The sequence below is a fragment of the Taurulus bubalis genome (assembly GCF_910589615.1).
Source record: "Taurulus bubalis genome assembly, chromosome: 3".
NCBI classification, from domain to species: Eukaryota; Metazoa; Chordata; class Actinopteri; order Perciformes; family Cottidae; genus Taurulus; species Taurulus bubalis.
In genome coordinates this window covers 16,672,895-16,688,225 of record NC_136591.1, presented here as the reverse complement: position 1 = coordinate 16,688,225, position 15,331 = coordinate 16,672,895, and the positions used below count along the sequence as shown (strand labels likewise).

Here is a 15,331-nt window from a genome sequence, read left to right as displayed (position 1 = left end):
AGTAGTTTGCGGTCGTTTTGTTGTTCAGACCTACAATGAACATATTTTAACCAGAAGGTGACTCAGAAAACAGATTAAATATATAATTTGAGTTTAATCTGTGATTGTCTTCACTGGTATGAAACTCCAGGATCAGCTGCAGCGTCCAATCACATGACTGATGAGTCGATCAATGAGGGGACGTGTCCAGCGTTATATCACTTCCTGGAAGCCCGCTCTCGTGGCTCCTCCTCCTCCTCCCTCCTCTTCTTCCTCCTCCTCCTCAGAGCAGAACAAGAGCTTTGGGACGTCCGTCAATATGGCGACGCAGAACAAAGTCCATTTCAATCGAGGAAACGACAATTAAGAGACTAGGGATGAACCCTCTGTTTGCAAGAGATGATGTCCTGGTGCATTCTGGGTAAGCCTTTACTTGTCTTTGAACTTGTGAACCCTGACTGCTGATTGGCTCATGGCCCGGTGAAGGTTCAGTCTCTTCCCGACTGCACGCTGAAAGAGTTTGACTTCCTGTTTCTGTAGAATAAAAGACAAAACGGTTCATAAATCATTTGAATCAAAAGCAGCTTGAATTAAGACTTAATTAAATGGTTTAGATGGAGATTAGTTTATGGTTAAACCATAAACAAACTGTAAAAAACACGTGGGGTCATTAACTCATAGAATTCTATTACCAGAACGTTTGGTAATAACTCACATGGACAGCTTTCTGGACTGGCTGTCCTTCACCCCGCACCCTCTGTCCATCGTTTTACTGCGCTGGTCCATGTTACTGATCCTATGGTCTCTCTGGTCCAGAGTACTGGTTCTGTGGTCTCTCTGGTCAATGGTAGTGGTTCTATGGTCCAAGGTACTGGTTCTGTGGTCTCTCTGGTCAATAGTAGAGGTTCTATGGTCCATTGTACCTGTTCTCTGCTCCATCATATTGTTCCTGTGATCCATGTTGCAGATTCTGTGGTCCAGTCCACTGGTTCTATGATCTCTCTGATCTAGGCTGCTGGTCCTATGGTCCAGCGTACTGGTTCTATGATCTCTCTGATCTAGGCTGCTGGTCCTGTGGTCCAGTGTACTGGCCCTCTCCAGGAGACTGGTGGTGTTGCTGCGGATCAGGACTGGCATGGAGGAAGTGGACTGGGTCGCTGTAGAGAAATGGGCAGTCCTCAAGGGGTCATCTATAAAACACAAGTGATGTGTGAATAAAGACAACCACGTGTCCTCCCTAACCGTGATTGTTCTGCAGTCCTGAAAACCGCTACCTGACTTCAGACAGAGCCAGTGTTGAATATGCAGGCAGGTGGTACCTTTGCTCAACGACATGGAGGACTTCCCGGTTCCAGACATGCTGCTCAGCTCTTTCCCTTTCCTGAAACACAGAGCCAGAAAACAAAACATTGAGATCACTTGAACCTTGTTTGAGCGTCCCGGATAACAGATGTTCTTGATCTCAGCACCTCGTTCCATACAGTGGACCTTGACATTTTGATAGATTCCTCCAGTACATGGTCGGTGTTGATGGCTCTGCCTTGAACGAGTTTGCTTCCTACCTCAAAAAAAGGAGCTTTTACATCAACATAAGCAGCTATTATACTATGCTGATGACACACAGCTCTATCTCACTCTGAAACCAAGACCTTGGCAACCTGTCCTTTCTTCCTGACCCTAAACCACTAAGTGGACACTGTGTACCTCACGGGCCTGGAGACTCACAGCACAGGAGACACAACAACTGGGCTCAGTCCTGACACTCAAACGGATTTAAGAACTTTAAAGACCCCAGAGGACTGACCCTGCAGGGTTTATGAGCATCCACATGCTGGTGGAGAAAGAAATCCACTAACGGTGTCTTATGGCGGAAGCTGAGTACCATCATTCTTTGTTATACAAATATTCATGGGTTAATGATTCATAATTGATTTATTAATAATTGTTACATATTTTTCTATGAATTAATTATGTATTAAATCTTCAAGCAAAAACACTACATTGCCAAAATCTCATTCAAAGATCTTGAGAAAGACATCCATGCACTCCTATTGTCGAGTTTGGACCACTGGTTCTGATTCTGGTTCTGGAGTGTTGCTCCTGAACAGGACCCTGAGAACTGAAACGAGAATCATTGAAAGGGAAGAAAGGCTTGCAGTCCTTACAGAGGTCGGTCTGAGTTGGCCGGTTTGGACGTTGTCGGCTGACTGCTGAGAGATCGACTCCTTGACAGTGTAGCCTTCCTCATCTCTTTACCTGTAAGAAGGAATCATCATCATCATCATCATCATCATCATCATCATCATCATCGTCATCGTCATCATCATCATCACCACAGTTCCACAGATTATGCTCTGAGATGAGCCACTACGTTTATTATTGTATATACACGTGCATGACTTGGAGAGGATGTCTTTTTAAATACTTATGATGAAATATGATCTATAAATAATTTATTCTCATTTTTAGGTACACACGGTGGGGGGTGGCATACATCTTTATTTGATCCCGCTTCATGTGGAGGAGGCAACCGGTATCGTGTTTGGCGCGTTGAGGCTCAGGGGCTACTCAAAGCTCTTCCTTAGAATGATTAAGGCAGGGGTCGCCGTGGCCTTCAGGGACGGCAAGGCTAGTATACAACCACCTGCCCAGTCGCTCGTCCCTTTGGTTTTAACATGTTCAGATTGTGTCCACGGACTAATTAAAGAGGTCAAGCGGAACTTCCAGGGGACGAGCAAACACTGTGCCGCTCCGGGGGCCAACCAGGTGATGTCCGCCTTTAGGAGAAACACAAACTTAAAAGACATCCTGGTCCACACAAATTTAAATAAAAAAGATACCAGAAAGGAAGCGCTTCGAGGTTCAGAGATTGGTTTTATTCGTCTTCCCCATATTTTTAACCCCCAATCCAGAATTGGTTTGAATGTGGAACAGGTCGTGCTACCGACAGCTAGTAATGTCATTTATGCTGTCAGGTGCGCGACCTGCCACAAGTTGTATGTGGGGGAGACAGGTAACCAGCTGCAACTGAGAATAAGACAGCACATGTATAAGATCAATAGTGGGAATGGCACGAGCGTCCTATATACGCATTTTAAACTCCATGGCTCACACGTCCTTCAGAGTGTGGGCCTGGAGGGGAACAGGCAGTGGAGTATGGCCCAGCGACAGGCGGTGGAGAGGAGGTGGATCCATAGTCTGGGGACTATAGACCCCCATGGGCTCAACGAGAAGTTTTAGGACCTCAACCGTTTTTATGATTGAGCCTGGAGAATGGATTTTTAGATAGCACTTATTTTTAAACGGATGTTTCCTATTTGTATTTGCTTGCATGAGTTTTATTGTTATTCCTAAAGCACTGTTTTCTATCTACATTTTAAGCACTTTCTTTATTTAGATGTGGTGTTAATTGTAAAACTGTATATTAATTTATATTTTTAAATAGTATTTATGTCTATGTTTTATCTTAAAATTCTTACTTGGATTTAGATGTGGTGTATTTTATAGTATTTATGCACTTTTTTAAATGTTTTTTAGATGTGGTGTATGTTTCAGTACAGTATATACATTTATTTACATGTTTCTTATTCATTTTCTAATTAGCACTTATGTCATATTTTAATGTGATGTTGATTTTAAAAGTATGTTTTATCTAGGGTTTGTTTTATACATTGGGAAGCATCCGTCTTTTAATTTATTAGTTTTAGTCTTTGTTTTCTCTTACTCCCCCCTTGCTTCTGTTGGTCCTTCATGAGCTTTTTCCTGGTCTACTCCTCTTCGCCTGCCCTTTTGCGCCTAGCTCTGCTGTCCTGCATTTTTTGTATCATTTTATTCTGCGTTTTTAATCCTTTTATTTCCTTTTAATACAACTTTTTAAAAACAGCCCTCCTAGTGACGGTGCCCCTTGGTCCTCCTCGGAGAACCTCGCTTTTTACCAAACCTAACCTAACAAACTACTAACTCTAACTACTAACTACTTGAAGTTAATGGATGCTATTTGAAACCAGTTGGAAAGTTAAGGGTGGAACATTTCCTCAGTGGCCACACCAACACTTGCAGCCTGTCGTTGTTCATATTTTATCTTACCGGAGGACGACAAGGTGGCTCCAGACGAAGACACAGAAATGGATTTGATCGCAGATAGACTGTTCTTACTGTCTCTGCCTGTCAAAGAAAGACAGTTTACAAACTGGACTACAAAGCAGAAACACACTATTAGTAATTAACTCTGACCAGTAATACAAGTTAGCCAAAAAGATACACAACCTTTCCCTCACATGTATTTAAACAAACACCCAGAATATAACGGCAGCCACTCCTCTGTGAATCATCTTATTCAAAAGTAAAATGTGAGTTTTGCTCACGTTTTCTCTCTGCATGTTTGTCAGAGTTCAGTTTCCCTTCACTCTGCTGGCGCTCCAGCTGTTCCTGACGAGAAAGGAGACGTCATCAAAACAAAACAGAAAGGGATTCAGACTCAAGATGATCTATCAGCTTCAGACTCACCATCTCCAGCAGCAGATTCTCCTCCTTTTCCTTCTTCTGGTCCAGTAAATCCCTCTCCTGCCTCTTGTGAAACTGCCAAGACACAACATACTAGATGGAGGCATAAAGAGTTTAAAGTGAAACCAAACACTCAGCTGTGATTTACAGATCAGTCATTTATGAAAACAAGGTGCTTACAGGCTCTGCGAGGTCCAGTTTGTCCAGTTCCAGGACTGTCTGAAAAACATGACCACACTCAACACGTTATTATTCTGTCTTCTGACAATGGGCCTGGACTGATCTCTGTCAACTAGATTAATCTTAGACCTACAGAAAGTCTTCTGACAGTGGATCTGTGCTGGTCTCTGTGGAATAGATATATCTTAGACCTACAGAAAGTGACAGTAGGTTTGTGCTCGTCTCTGTGGGACTATATTCATCTCAGAATGAGAGGGTAGTCTTCTGACAGCGGGTCTGTGCTGGTCTCTGTAGACTAGATCCATTTTAGACCTACAGAAAGTGGTCTCAGTTAGTGCAGATGGTACCTTGCGGATGGTGGCCACTACGTCCTTGTCTTTTTCTCTGCAGAGGAGTTTCTGGACGCAGAAGTCGAGCTGTTGCAGCAGTTGTTTGTCAGCCGGCAGGCGGAGCGATGAACGCAATCTAGGCAACAACTGGCACAGCTTGTACCTGACAGACAGGTGAACAGACAGACAGGTATGTCACTTCTGATGCCAGAGAGACAGATTCTACCTGCCTCACAGAACACTGACAGATCTACCTGACATTGGCCACAGGGTCATGGACCAGCTCCAGCGCAGGGATCAGGAAGTATTTGTTAAAGTATTTCCTGGAGAAAATCTCAGAGGCCGATTCACAAACATCAAGGAACCTCTGGCGGTTCCAGTAGCTCCTCCCCTGAGCCAGATCTGAAATACCAGACAAACCATCAAAATGTAGTTTGACAGCCATCAAAGGGTTCTGCTGTTATCACACTGTTCACCAGATCTTAAGTCTTCTGACTGCAGCAGTCCCCGAGCTTAGACAGGGCAGGGCGTTCAGGAGGTTTTAATGGATTTAAGAACAGTGTTCATACATGACATCACTCAGAGTACATGAGACCAAAGGACCACAGTATGCTGACCTTGGATCAGTCGCTCCATCATCTCCTGACGCTGCTCATGTTTGTGGTTGTAACGCAGGAATATGCAGAACGTCCGAGCCGCCTCTCTCTGAACCGGCAACACCTTCTGCAACACCAAGAACCGCAGGGGGAGTTACCTGCCTGTTTACTGGTTCACTTGTTGTATTGAGCCGTGTCTTGTAGTGCTGACATTAGTGGTGAGGATGGTGAAGATGCGGATGGAGAAGTTCTGGTGTAGCAGTTCCCCAGGCAGCAGTCTGGCCAGACAGCTGTAACGCTGCAGCAGCTTCTCATGCAGCCGCCAACGCAGAGACAATCCAACCTTCTGCTCCGCTAACAGCAGAGCAGACAGCAGCTCTGGGAACTGATGAGGAAACACGTAAACCGCAGGAGAACGTAGAGGAATCGGAGGACACAAGAGAACCAAGATTACAGAGGCAACAGATATGAAAAAGGTACCAGAAAAACTAGGAATAGGAAATATCATGAAATTGCTGGAGATTGGATTTCTCACCTTGTTGTCCAGCACCAGGTTCTCTCCTCTGGAAAGAACTGCCTCCAGAGTTTCCTCCAGGTGATTCATTAGAGCGTCCAACACCTCAAAAACAACAATCAAAGCTCTGGTATGTGAAACTGACATCTGAAAACCAACATTTGAAAGAAACAGCTGCATACAGGTTCTGAATAACTTGTATGTGTGCTTGGTCTGGGCTGAGAAACGTTCTGTGCATTGGGATGTGTGGATCTATGCGTCTGCCTGGTGAGGAGTCCTACAAGTGTGCACGATAACGCAAGCATGTTCTGCAAAGTGGGCACATCAACAAAACATATCTAAACAAATACAAAATTAAAGGAGAGAGATAGAAAGACTAAACAACATTCCCATGGACTCACCTCAAGAGCTTCATCCTGCAGCAAAGCCAGGAGCTCTTTGTGGACCAGCTGGACGTTTGAGCCGAGCAGCTTCACCACCTGACAGGAAGGCCAATCATGTAACAAACTATCAACTGTTATAATGATCATCTTGGGGGAATCAACAGTTTGATTGCTTTGAATCTTTTCATATCCAAAACACATCTCTGATTAATCAAGAGACTAAATATAACCCCTTTGGCCCTTGGGCAGAGATTATGCATCATTTAACAAAAGTGGAATTGGACCCTTAGACTTTAATGACCCTATAATCAAACTTAAGATGGTGATGAGACTAAAGAATGGACATATCATCAGGATGCGGATAGTTCACGTGATCTGACCTGGTGGAAACTGGCTGCAGCACTTCGTCGAACGCTGACTTGTGGGTCACAGCAAAGACTGGAGAAAGACGGGTAGAGCTCTGACAGGAAGTGAGCCGAGTCAGCAAACACCACCATGGCCTGGAGAGGGAGCAAACAGGAAGTAACACAAGCTGTCTGGAGGACTGAACACTGAACTCAAATCTGATCGTACCGGCATGTTGTAGCAGCAGTTGCAGCGGATCAGCGTGGAATCGTGGCAGTCAGTCTGGTTCCCTTCAGTCTGCAAACCAGCGACACACAGCACCTTGAATCTCTGCAGCAGCCGGCCCTTCTCCTCATCTGACAGAGAGCCTGCAACACAACCACCCTCATCAGAGACCCTCATCGGAGACCCTCATCGGAGACCCTCATCGGAGACCCTCATCAGAGACCCTCATCGGAGACCCTCATCGGAGACCCTCATCGGAGACCCTCATTGGAGACTCTCATCAGAGACCCAGTTACTCATCAGAGACTCTCATCAAAGACCTCATCGGAGACCCTCATCAGAGACTCTCATCGGAGACTCTCAACAGAGACCCAGTTACTCATCAGAGACCCTCATCAGAGACACAGTCCTTCACCAGAGACAGGTTTGAGTGCAGAACTCATAGTTCTGCACTCAAACTTGAAGAGAAGCTCTGGGTTCAAACCCTCACCCTCCCGCTGTGAGGGGACTGGGCCCTCCCGCTGTGACCGGGCCCTCCCGCTGTACGGTGACCGGGCCCTCCAGCTGTGAGGGGACCCTCCTGCTGTGAGAGGACCGGCCTAGCCCCTGGCACTAAACGCGAACTCATTCTGCTTTAGTTCAGCAGAACTCAACTCTGCTGTTTCTCATCCTGCCTCTTCTGTGTGACATCAGGACACAGTCTCACCTGCCAGTCCGCTGCAGACCTTCCCAAACTGGAACGACAAAGACGCCACGGCGTCTTCGTCCGGCTGCGATGACACCTCGCACACGGACATCACCATGGGAACCACGACATGCAGTCTATTATCTGAGAAGAAGGAGGTTTTAAGGGGTTTTAAGTTGGTGTTTAGAGAGGGGGGACTTTAGAATGGATTGAGATCTGCACAAGTACGTACATATCTAACTCCAGTCTGAGCGACTCACCAGCATCCATCATATCCATCAGGTTGATGATGGTGTCGAACGCGGCCAGGCGGACACTGCTCTCCTCATCTCGGGCGAGCTCCACCAGTTCAGGAAGCAGCTCCGTCCTGGTGTCCTCCACCCTGCAGGACAGGAGACAAGCTGTGAGCCCACAGCAAGAGGTCTGCTTGGTGTTTGCTTCAGTGTCCGTGATGTTTACCCCGTTGCTCTGGAGATGCTCTCGAGCTGACGGCACATGCAGGCCCGAACCTCCAACTCCTCGTCCTGACACAAGGACCGGGCCAGAGGCAGCAGCTCCTTCTTCACTCTGATACACAGGAGCACACACACCTGTTAGCATGTGTGTGTGTGTGTGTGCTACCACAGCACACAGTGTGTGTAGTGAGTGTAGTATCACTGTACACAGCGTGTGTGAGTGTGTATACTACAACTGTACACAGCTTGTAGTGCTACAGCAGTACTACAGTAGTAGTACAGTAGTACTGCAGCTCACATGTGAGTGTCGAACTTGCAAGCGACTTTTCCTAATATGCGACAGCTAGCCAGACGAGCCTGAAGAGAGTGAGACAGCTGAGACTGATAGAGGAGAGGGTTCAGCACCTGCAGTGAAAAAGACAGACAGACAGGTACAGAGAGAGACAGCTGGTATTTAAACACTATGAGAGAGAGAGAGAGAGAGAGAGAGAGAGAGAGAGAAAGAGAGAGAGAGAGAGAGAGAGAGAGAGAGAGAGAGAGAGAGAGACTTTTGGGTCGTGGGCCTTTGCATGGGCAAGAAATGATCCTGTACTTTTAAGGTTATTTTTTATGCAGTGGAGTGCCGTCTGTTCACACTCCTTAATGCTGCGTTCACATCACGCTTTACTTCCGTGAGTGTACTCGCCGGACTATTTGTGATAATTTGCTTCCTTTATTGCCGGAATGGAGGAGTGACATCATTCTGGTGCAGCAACATGATGAGTGAGGACCCTTACCTGTCACTTGAGCAGTAAAAGCCCTCCTACCTCACTGCTCACTACTAAACTACTATGACCTCACTACTCACCACTACACTACTATGATCTCTCTACTCACTATTACACAACTATGACCTCACTACTCACTACTATGAACCACTGCTCACTACTACACAACTATGGCCTCACTACTATGATCTCACTACTACACTACTATGACCTCACTGCTCACTACTACACTAATATAGTTTACCTATTTACCTACTGATAAGGTAATCGGAAGAAAAGTTCATTTAGTATATTTGAATCTTTTTAAATTGCTTTTTTGGTTTAATTTATTTTTAGTTTGTAGTTAAAGCTGCTCCTCAAGACATTGAATGTTTCCACAATACAGCGTTGGTTGTCATATATTCAGTGATGAGTATTCTCAGCTAAAGTTACATAATTTGAGTCTTTTTGAAACTACTTCTGGACTTTTTTACTTCATGTTTGTGTATGAAAGCTGTTGAGTCTGTTAAAAAAAGGCTGAAGTTATTGAATTGTTATGCATGTTGTATTACCTTGTGTCCTTAAGATTCACTTTTTGTGTGCAAAAAAGTGTGCATACTGTTATACCCTGTACCGTCTCAGGTTCAAAATGCACCATCTTTTCATTAAATCAATTTGAGAAGTTGAACATTTTCTTCGATTTGGTTCGGGCTTGTCATTCAGGGGTGATGGGGTCCCACAGCCAGACCAGTTGAGAACCAGTGGGTTAATATGAAAGAGACAGGTAAAGAGGGAGAGAGGTAAGAGACAGAGACATGTAGAAAGATAAGCTGGGCCTTTCATGTCCCAGATCTAGTTACCTGCATTGAGTGACGTTATAATGTTGTACTTTTACTATTCTAATACTAATTAACAATCTTGGTGAAAGGTAACCTTGATCATACCTCCTGTTTGATGGTCTCTTTAGGGAGAGCATTGATGGCCGACAGCAGGGTCTCCAACCACGCGTTGCTCACCACTGTCAAAGACACATGTCAACATTAATGTCAATAACAATCTAAGCATCAATGTCAACATTAATGTCAATAACAATGTAAGCATCAATGTCAACATTAATGTCAATAGCAACGTAAGCATTAATGTCAACATTAACATTAATGTCAATATTAATGTCAACATAAGTATTTATTTGTATCAATGTAAATGTATCGCAATGTAGCAAATCTCCTTTCCTCTCCTCTCACTAATTTGGCGTAATGATGTTGTATGTTTATGCACTTTATATTTGTCTTTATGCCGGTCGTATGATTGTCATATTTATTACATCATGTTTATTACATCATATTTAATAGCCCACAGCGTGAAGGCCGGTCCGTAAAAATATTGTCTCACATGAAACCGGTCCGTGGTGCAAAAAGATCGGGGACTGCTGCTTTAGGTGGTTTATGTGGTTCAGGTGTTTTAGGTGGTTTAGGAGGTTTAGGTGGTTCAGGTGATTTATGTGTTTCATGTGCTTCAGGTGGTTCAGGTGGTGTAACCTGTGTCTCGGTGGTTCAGGTGTAGCAGGACGGTCTTCAGGATGGAGAAGGTGTGCGTGTGGATCAGGATGATGTCGTCCTGCAGGACGGTTAAGAACGAGGCCGCCGCTGCCAGCTGGATCTCTGCTCCGGCTCCGTTCAGGACCTCCTGAGTCAGACAGACTGGACATGTTACCAGCATGACACACCTGGACAACAGACCTGTCATTTCCCAGAATGGCTGTCCACTTACTACCCACCTGTCGTACTGACAGCACTCACATGACTATGTCTGACTGACTGTGTACGTACCCGAACCTTTGGTACGACCCGACGGAAAGTCTCGGCTGGATTCTGACGAACGAGGCTTGGCAGGTTACTGATGACGCTCGCTCTCTGCACCTCCTGACCCACACTGACAACCAGAGGAATAACAGAGAGAACAGTACTTAATATACTATTCATGGATTAAAAAACAGACTCCACATCTGACCCCTCGCCCTCACCATAACCCTCACTCTAAACTACACCTTAACCCTAACCCTCACTCTAAACTTCACCCTAACCCTAACTCTCACTTTTGTTGGGGTGGCGGGGCCCGATATGAGCCCTAACTGGCCATGAATCCTAACCCGATATGAGTCCTAACCCGAAATGAGTCCTAACCCGATATGAGTCCTAACTGGCCAATGTGATACCTAACCTCCCATGAGTCCTAACCGCCCGTGAGTCCTAACTCCCTGCTGCTGGATCTGAAAAAAATAATGTCTGAGTCCATTTCACGAAAGGAGCCAATGGGAGCTCAGCTTTCACATATAAGTTTACTTTTTTATTAAATGTAGTGTTTATAATCGTTTATACTTTGGATGGAAACCCAACATTTCATGCTGGCCAACTACTTGAATTGTCATCTATTTAAAATAAATGTCTTACCTGAACAAGTATTCAGGTATTCAGTTATTTTGATATAACCTGAACAGGTATTAAGCTCTTACATTCAGCTCTTACCTGAACAGGTATTCAGCTCTTACCTGAACAGGTATTCGGGTATTCAGCTCTTACCTGAACAGGTATTCAGGTAATCAGCTCTTACCTGAACAGGTATTCGGGTATTCAGCTCTTACCTGAACAAGTATTCAGGTATTCAGCTCTTACCTGAAGAGGTATTCAGCTCTTGCCTGAACAGGTGTTCAGCTCTTACCTGAACAGGTATTCAGCTCTTACCTGAGCAGGTAGACGGCTCTCTCGATGTCGTTCAGGTCTTCATCCACAGTCAGCTGATCAATCTCCTCTGCGGTCTGAAACAACAAACACATTCAGTTTTTAAAACAAAGATGAATTATGATAATAAAATACACAGATTGCAACAGTCTTTTCGTTCATAATCATCTTCATACTGTAAAGTATTCTTAGAACCTCGGGTGCTCATGGCAGAGAAAAATACAGAAATCAAAGAGTTATAATAAACCGTTTAATTAAAGTTCAAATGGTGATACAGTGTACAGATACTCAGCTGAGGGTCTCTGAGCTTCCGCTCCACAGACCGTTCCTGTCTCGCTTCAGCTCAAAGACCTCGAACAGGAATCTACAATCTGGTTTTAACATCCCAGCATTTTGGGCTCATTCGCCTCATTGGTTCAAATCTATGGCATGCGATTGGCTAAAAGTCCCACAACGGCGGAGTCTCTCTTTGGCGTAAGTTTTGAAAATGGCGACATAACATTAATGTTTTCCGGTACCTGAAGTCCTCACTCCACCCTTCTGTATTTACGAACAAAATATTTTACCGAGAAGGAATTGTTATTCAGTTCTATATGTTACAGCTGATGAGAATCTTATTACAGCTTACAGTCATCCTCCCACAGAAACTCTTCACCTCTGCTGGCTGAAATGCAAATCGAATCCCCCTTCTGTGCCTGGTAAGAACAGGAGGGAGATTCCCCCCGACCACAGGTGGTCCAGTCCCCTTTGTTCTTAAAACCAAATTCTCCTTTGTAAAACCTCAGCCCTGATCACTGTGTGCAAATGACTGACCCACAGCAGACTTGTGACTCTGTGCTCATTACATGTACACCTGATAAACAATAATCCATTTTAAGTATTGTAATGTACACATGGACATCATTATACAGATGTGCAAGTCCAATTTTAACAAACTGAGTTATTAAAACTCTTCAATACCTCTATTTATAGTTGACATATGTGTGTCATCACCATGTTTACAGGTGTGTTTTAAGGTAAAGAGGCGTGTTCGTATTTCTATACCTCTGACTGACACCAACAGTAAACATCACATTTACTAACTCTGATCTAATCTTCTATTCCAGTTATATAATCCACAATGTGATCAGAAAAAACACCTGAACCACCTGAACCCCCTGAATCATCTGCACCACCTGGAACACCTGGAGCTTAGATAGAGAGAGAGAGAGAGAGAGAGAGAGAGAGAGAGAGAGAGAGAGAGAGAGAGAGAGAGCGTGTGTGCGTAGGGCGAAATGGGGGTGTGTGACTGCGTCGTCATGACGTCGGGGTTTCACCCATAAGAGGACCCCGCCAGACTCCGCCCCCTGACGTCATCAACAGGAAGCCCCGCCCTTACACCCACACAGTGAGAGGAGAGCCCCGCCCACTTGTGTGACTCATATTAATCATTAAAGAGTTGAAATATATGAAAAGATGATTCTTCTTTTATCATCACTGATGGTTGATTATTAACTCAGTAATGATTCATACATCCGTTAAAAACAGTGAATATGAGCATGAGTGTATCAGGAATAATCAGTGTATATAATATAACTGGTTGTTTATTAATAACTCCTCCATCAGCGTTGTTGCTGTTTATAATATAATACAGACAAATATAGTTATAACAATAAAATATATGTTTACAAGTTATAACAAATACTGAACATTAATATATTATATTTTAAACTGATTATAGATGATGAAAGCTGTTATGTTAAGGATGTTAAATATCCGTTTAACAATACATTTCAATTAGTGATTTTAAAATAGTTTCCAGTCTGTGTGATTATTATCGATGTATGTGCCAGAAGCACAGGAGATACTAGCTGTCTGTCTGTCTGTCTGTCTGTCTGCAGTTAGACGGGCAGGCAGACAGACAGGCAGAAACTGCGTCATGCTGCGCAGATAGCGGGTCTCCCCTCTGGCTCCTCTTCCTCCTTCTGACTCATTCTCACCACCATCTTCCCCCTCTTTACCACTGCACATGTCGCATGCTCAGCATCATCCTCTTCCTCCTCTTCCTCGCTGCTCAGCATGAAGAGGAGCCGCGTGACGTCACGCTCATCCTCATAAAGAGTGTAAATACCTTGAGACTCCTGCGGATCGGCCTCTCGATGAAGGCGAGCTCCTGCAGCTCCTCCAGCGGTCCGTGCAGCAGGCTGGACTGGTTCCCAGTCATCCTGCTGCTGGAGAACATCTGTCACTGGAAGCGTCCCAGTGTCACACTGGTTGTTAGTGGGAGAGCAGGCGGCGGATGCCGGAGCTTAGCATCCCCGATGAGAGGAGGAGAGAGGCGGGCACTGCTCGCTCTGCCCGTTCCGCCAGACTCCGTTCACAAATCTAGTGATATAAGAAATATTCGCTCATCTACAAATGTGGCGACCGGTCCGAGACTCAAAGTGGATCCGGACCGAGTCCCCGCCGGCCCTTCCTCTGTTCGGCGCACACCGAGTCCTCCGGGCCGCGGGCGGTTCGGTCCAATCTCCACTTTTCTGACGAACATCTGTTGAATAAAATCCCCGAGTTGATTTCAGTGAGAGCTTCTGTCAGAGACGACTCTCTCTCTCTCTCTCTCTCTCTCTCTCTCTCCCTCTCTCTCTCTCTCTCTCTCTCTCTCTCTCTCTCTCTCTGTCTTTCTCTCTCCCTCCCCCCCTCTCTCTCTCTCTCTCTCTCTCTCTCTCTCTCTCTCTCTCTCTCTCTCTCTTTAGTGCCTGTGTGAGTGATGCTGCGTTCACACCAAACGCAACGCGAATTTAACCTGCGACCAGATCACATGCAAAGTCAATGCACAGTCCTGTGTGTATCTCGCCAGCCCTCCCGTTGTCCTTGGGTCAATGTGACCCTGTGTATGTCTCGCTAACCCGATACCACAAAGCTTCTCAGTTGGCTCACACTCCCTGATGAAAGTTCCCAAACCCACCGTGGCTCAGGACCCCCTGATAATATTCAATTCAATTCAGTTTATTTTATATAGCCCAACATTACAAATACAAATTTGCCTCGGAGGGCTTTACAATCTGTACCCATAACATCCCTGTCCCGGGACCTCACATCAGATCAAGAAAAACTCCCCCAAATAAAGTAAAAACCCTTTCACAGGGAAAACAGGGAAGAAACCTGAGGGAGAGCAACAGAGGAGGATCCCTCTCCCCGGATGGACAGAAGCAATAGATGTCATGTGACCAGAATGAATAACATAAAGGAGTTACAGCACAGTCAATGAATATGACAGAACTTATTCATATAATGAGTAGGCATGGTCCACGATCCATGTCAGCAGAAAGAGATATAGGACGGGGCTTTAGCAAGGCTATGGCAGCAGGCAGGACCGGTTCCATGGAAACTTGAGGCAAGGAAGTGTAGAAGGAGAGAAAGAAGAGGAGAAGAGGAGAGCGGTGCGAAAGAAGAAGAGAAGAGGAGAAGAGGAGCTCAGTGTATCCTAAGATGTCCCCAAGCAGTCTAGGCCTATAGCAGCATATATAGGGGCTGGACCAGGGCAAACCTGAGACAGCCCTAACTATAAGCCTGAAACAGCCCTAACTATAAGCGCTATCAAAGAGGAAAGTCTTAAGTCTACTCTTAAATGAGGGGACCGTGCCTGCCCCCCGGACTGAAAGTGGAAGCTGACT

General features: G+C 45.2%; 1 protein-coding gene across 1 annotated transcript; it reads right to left on the bottom strand.

Annotated features, from left to right (window-relative positions):
* Positions 1–387: 387 nt before the first annotated feature.
* Positions 388–13,899, bottom strand: ppp4r4 (protein phosphatase 4, regulatory subunit 4; the record flags this gene model as incomplete). The annotated part of the gene is made up of 25 exons (XM_079215057.1): positions 388–513; positions 695–1,169; positions 1,299–1,360; positions 2,145–2,235; positions 4,066–4,143; positions 4,344–4,407; positions 4,486–4,557; positions 4,663–4,701; positions 5,010–5,154; positions 5,246–5,393; positions 5,609–5,714; positions 5,799–5,972; positions 6,123–6,206; positions 6,503–6,580; positions 6,865–6,984; positions 7,058–7,197; positions 7,761–7,883; positions 8,000–8,121; positions 8,199–8,306; positions 8,493–8,599; positions 9,885–9,958; positions 10,479–10,626; positions 10,770–10,872; positions 11,682–11,755; positions 13,789–13,899. The coding sequence occupies 25 exons, from the start codon at positions 13,897–13,899 to the stop codon at positions 468–470; spliced, it is 2,892 nt and encodes a 963-aa protein (XP_079071183.1). The 3' UTR covers positions 388–467.
* Positions 13,900–15,331: the final 1,432 nt, after the last annotated feature.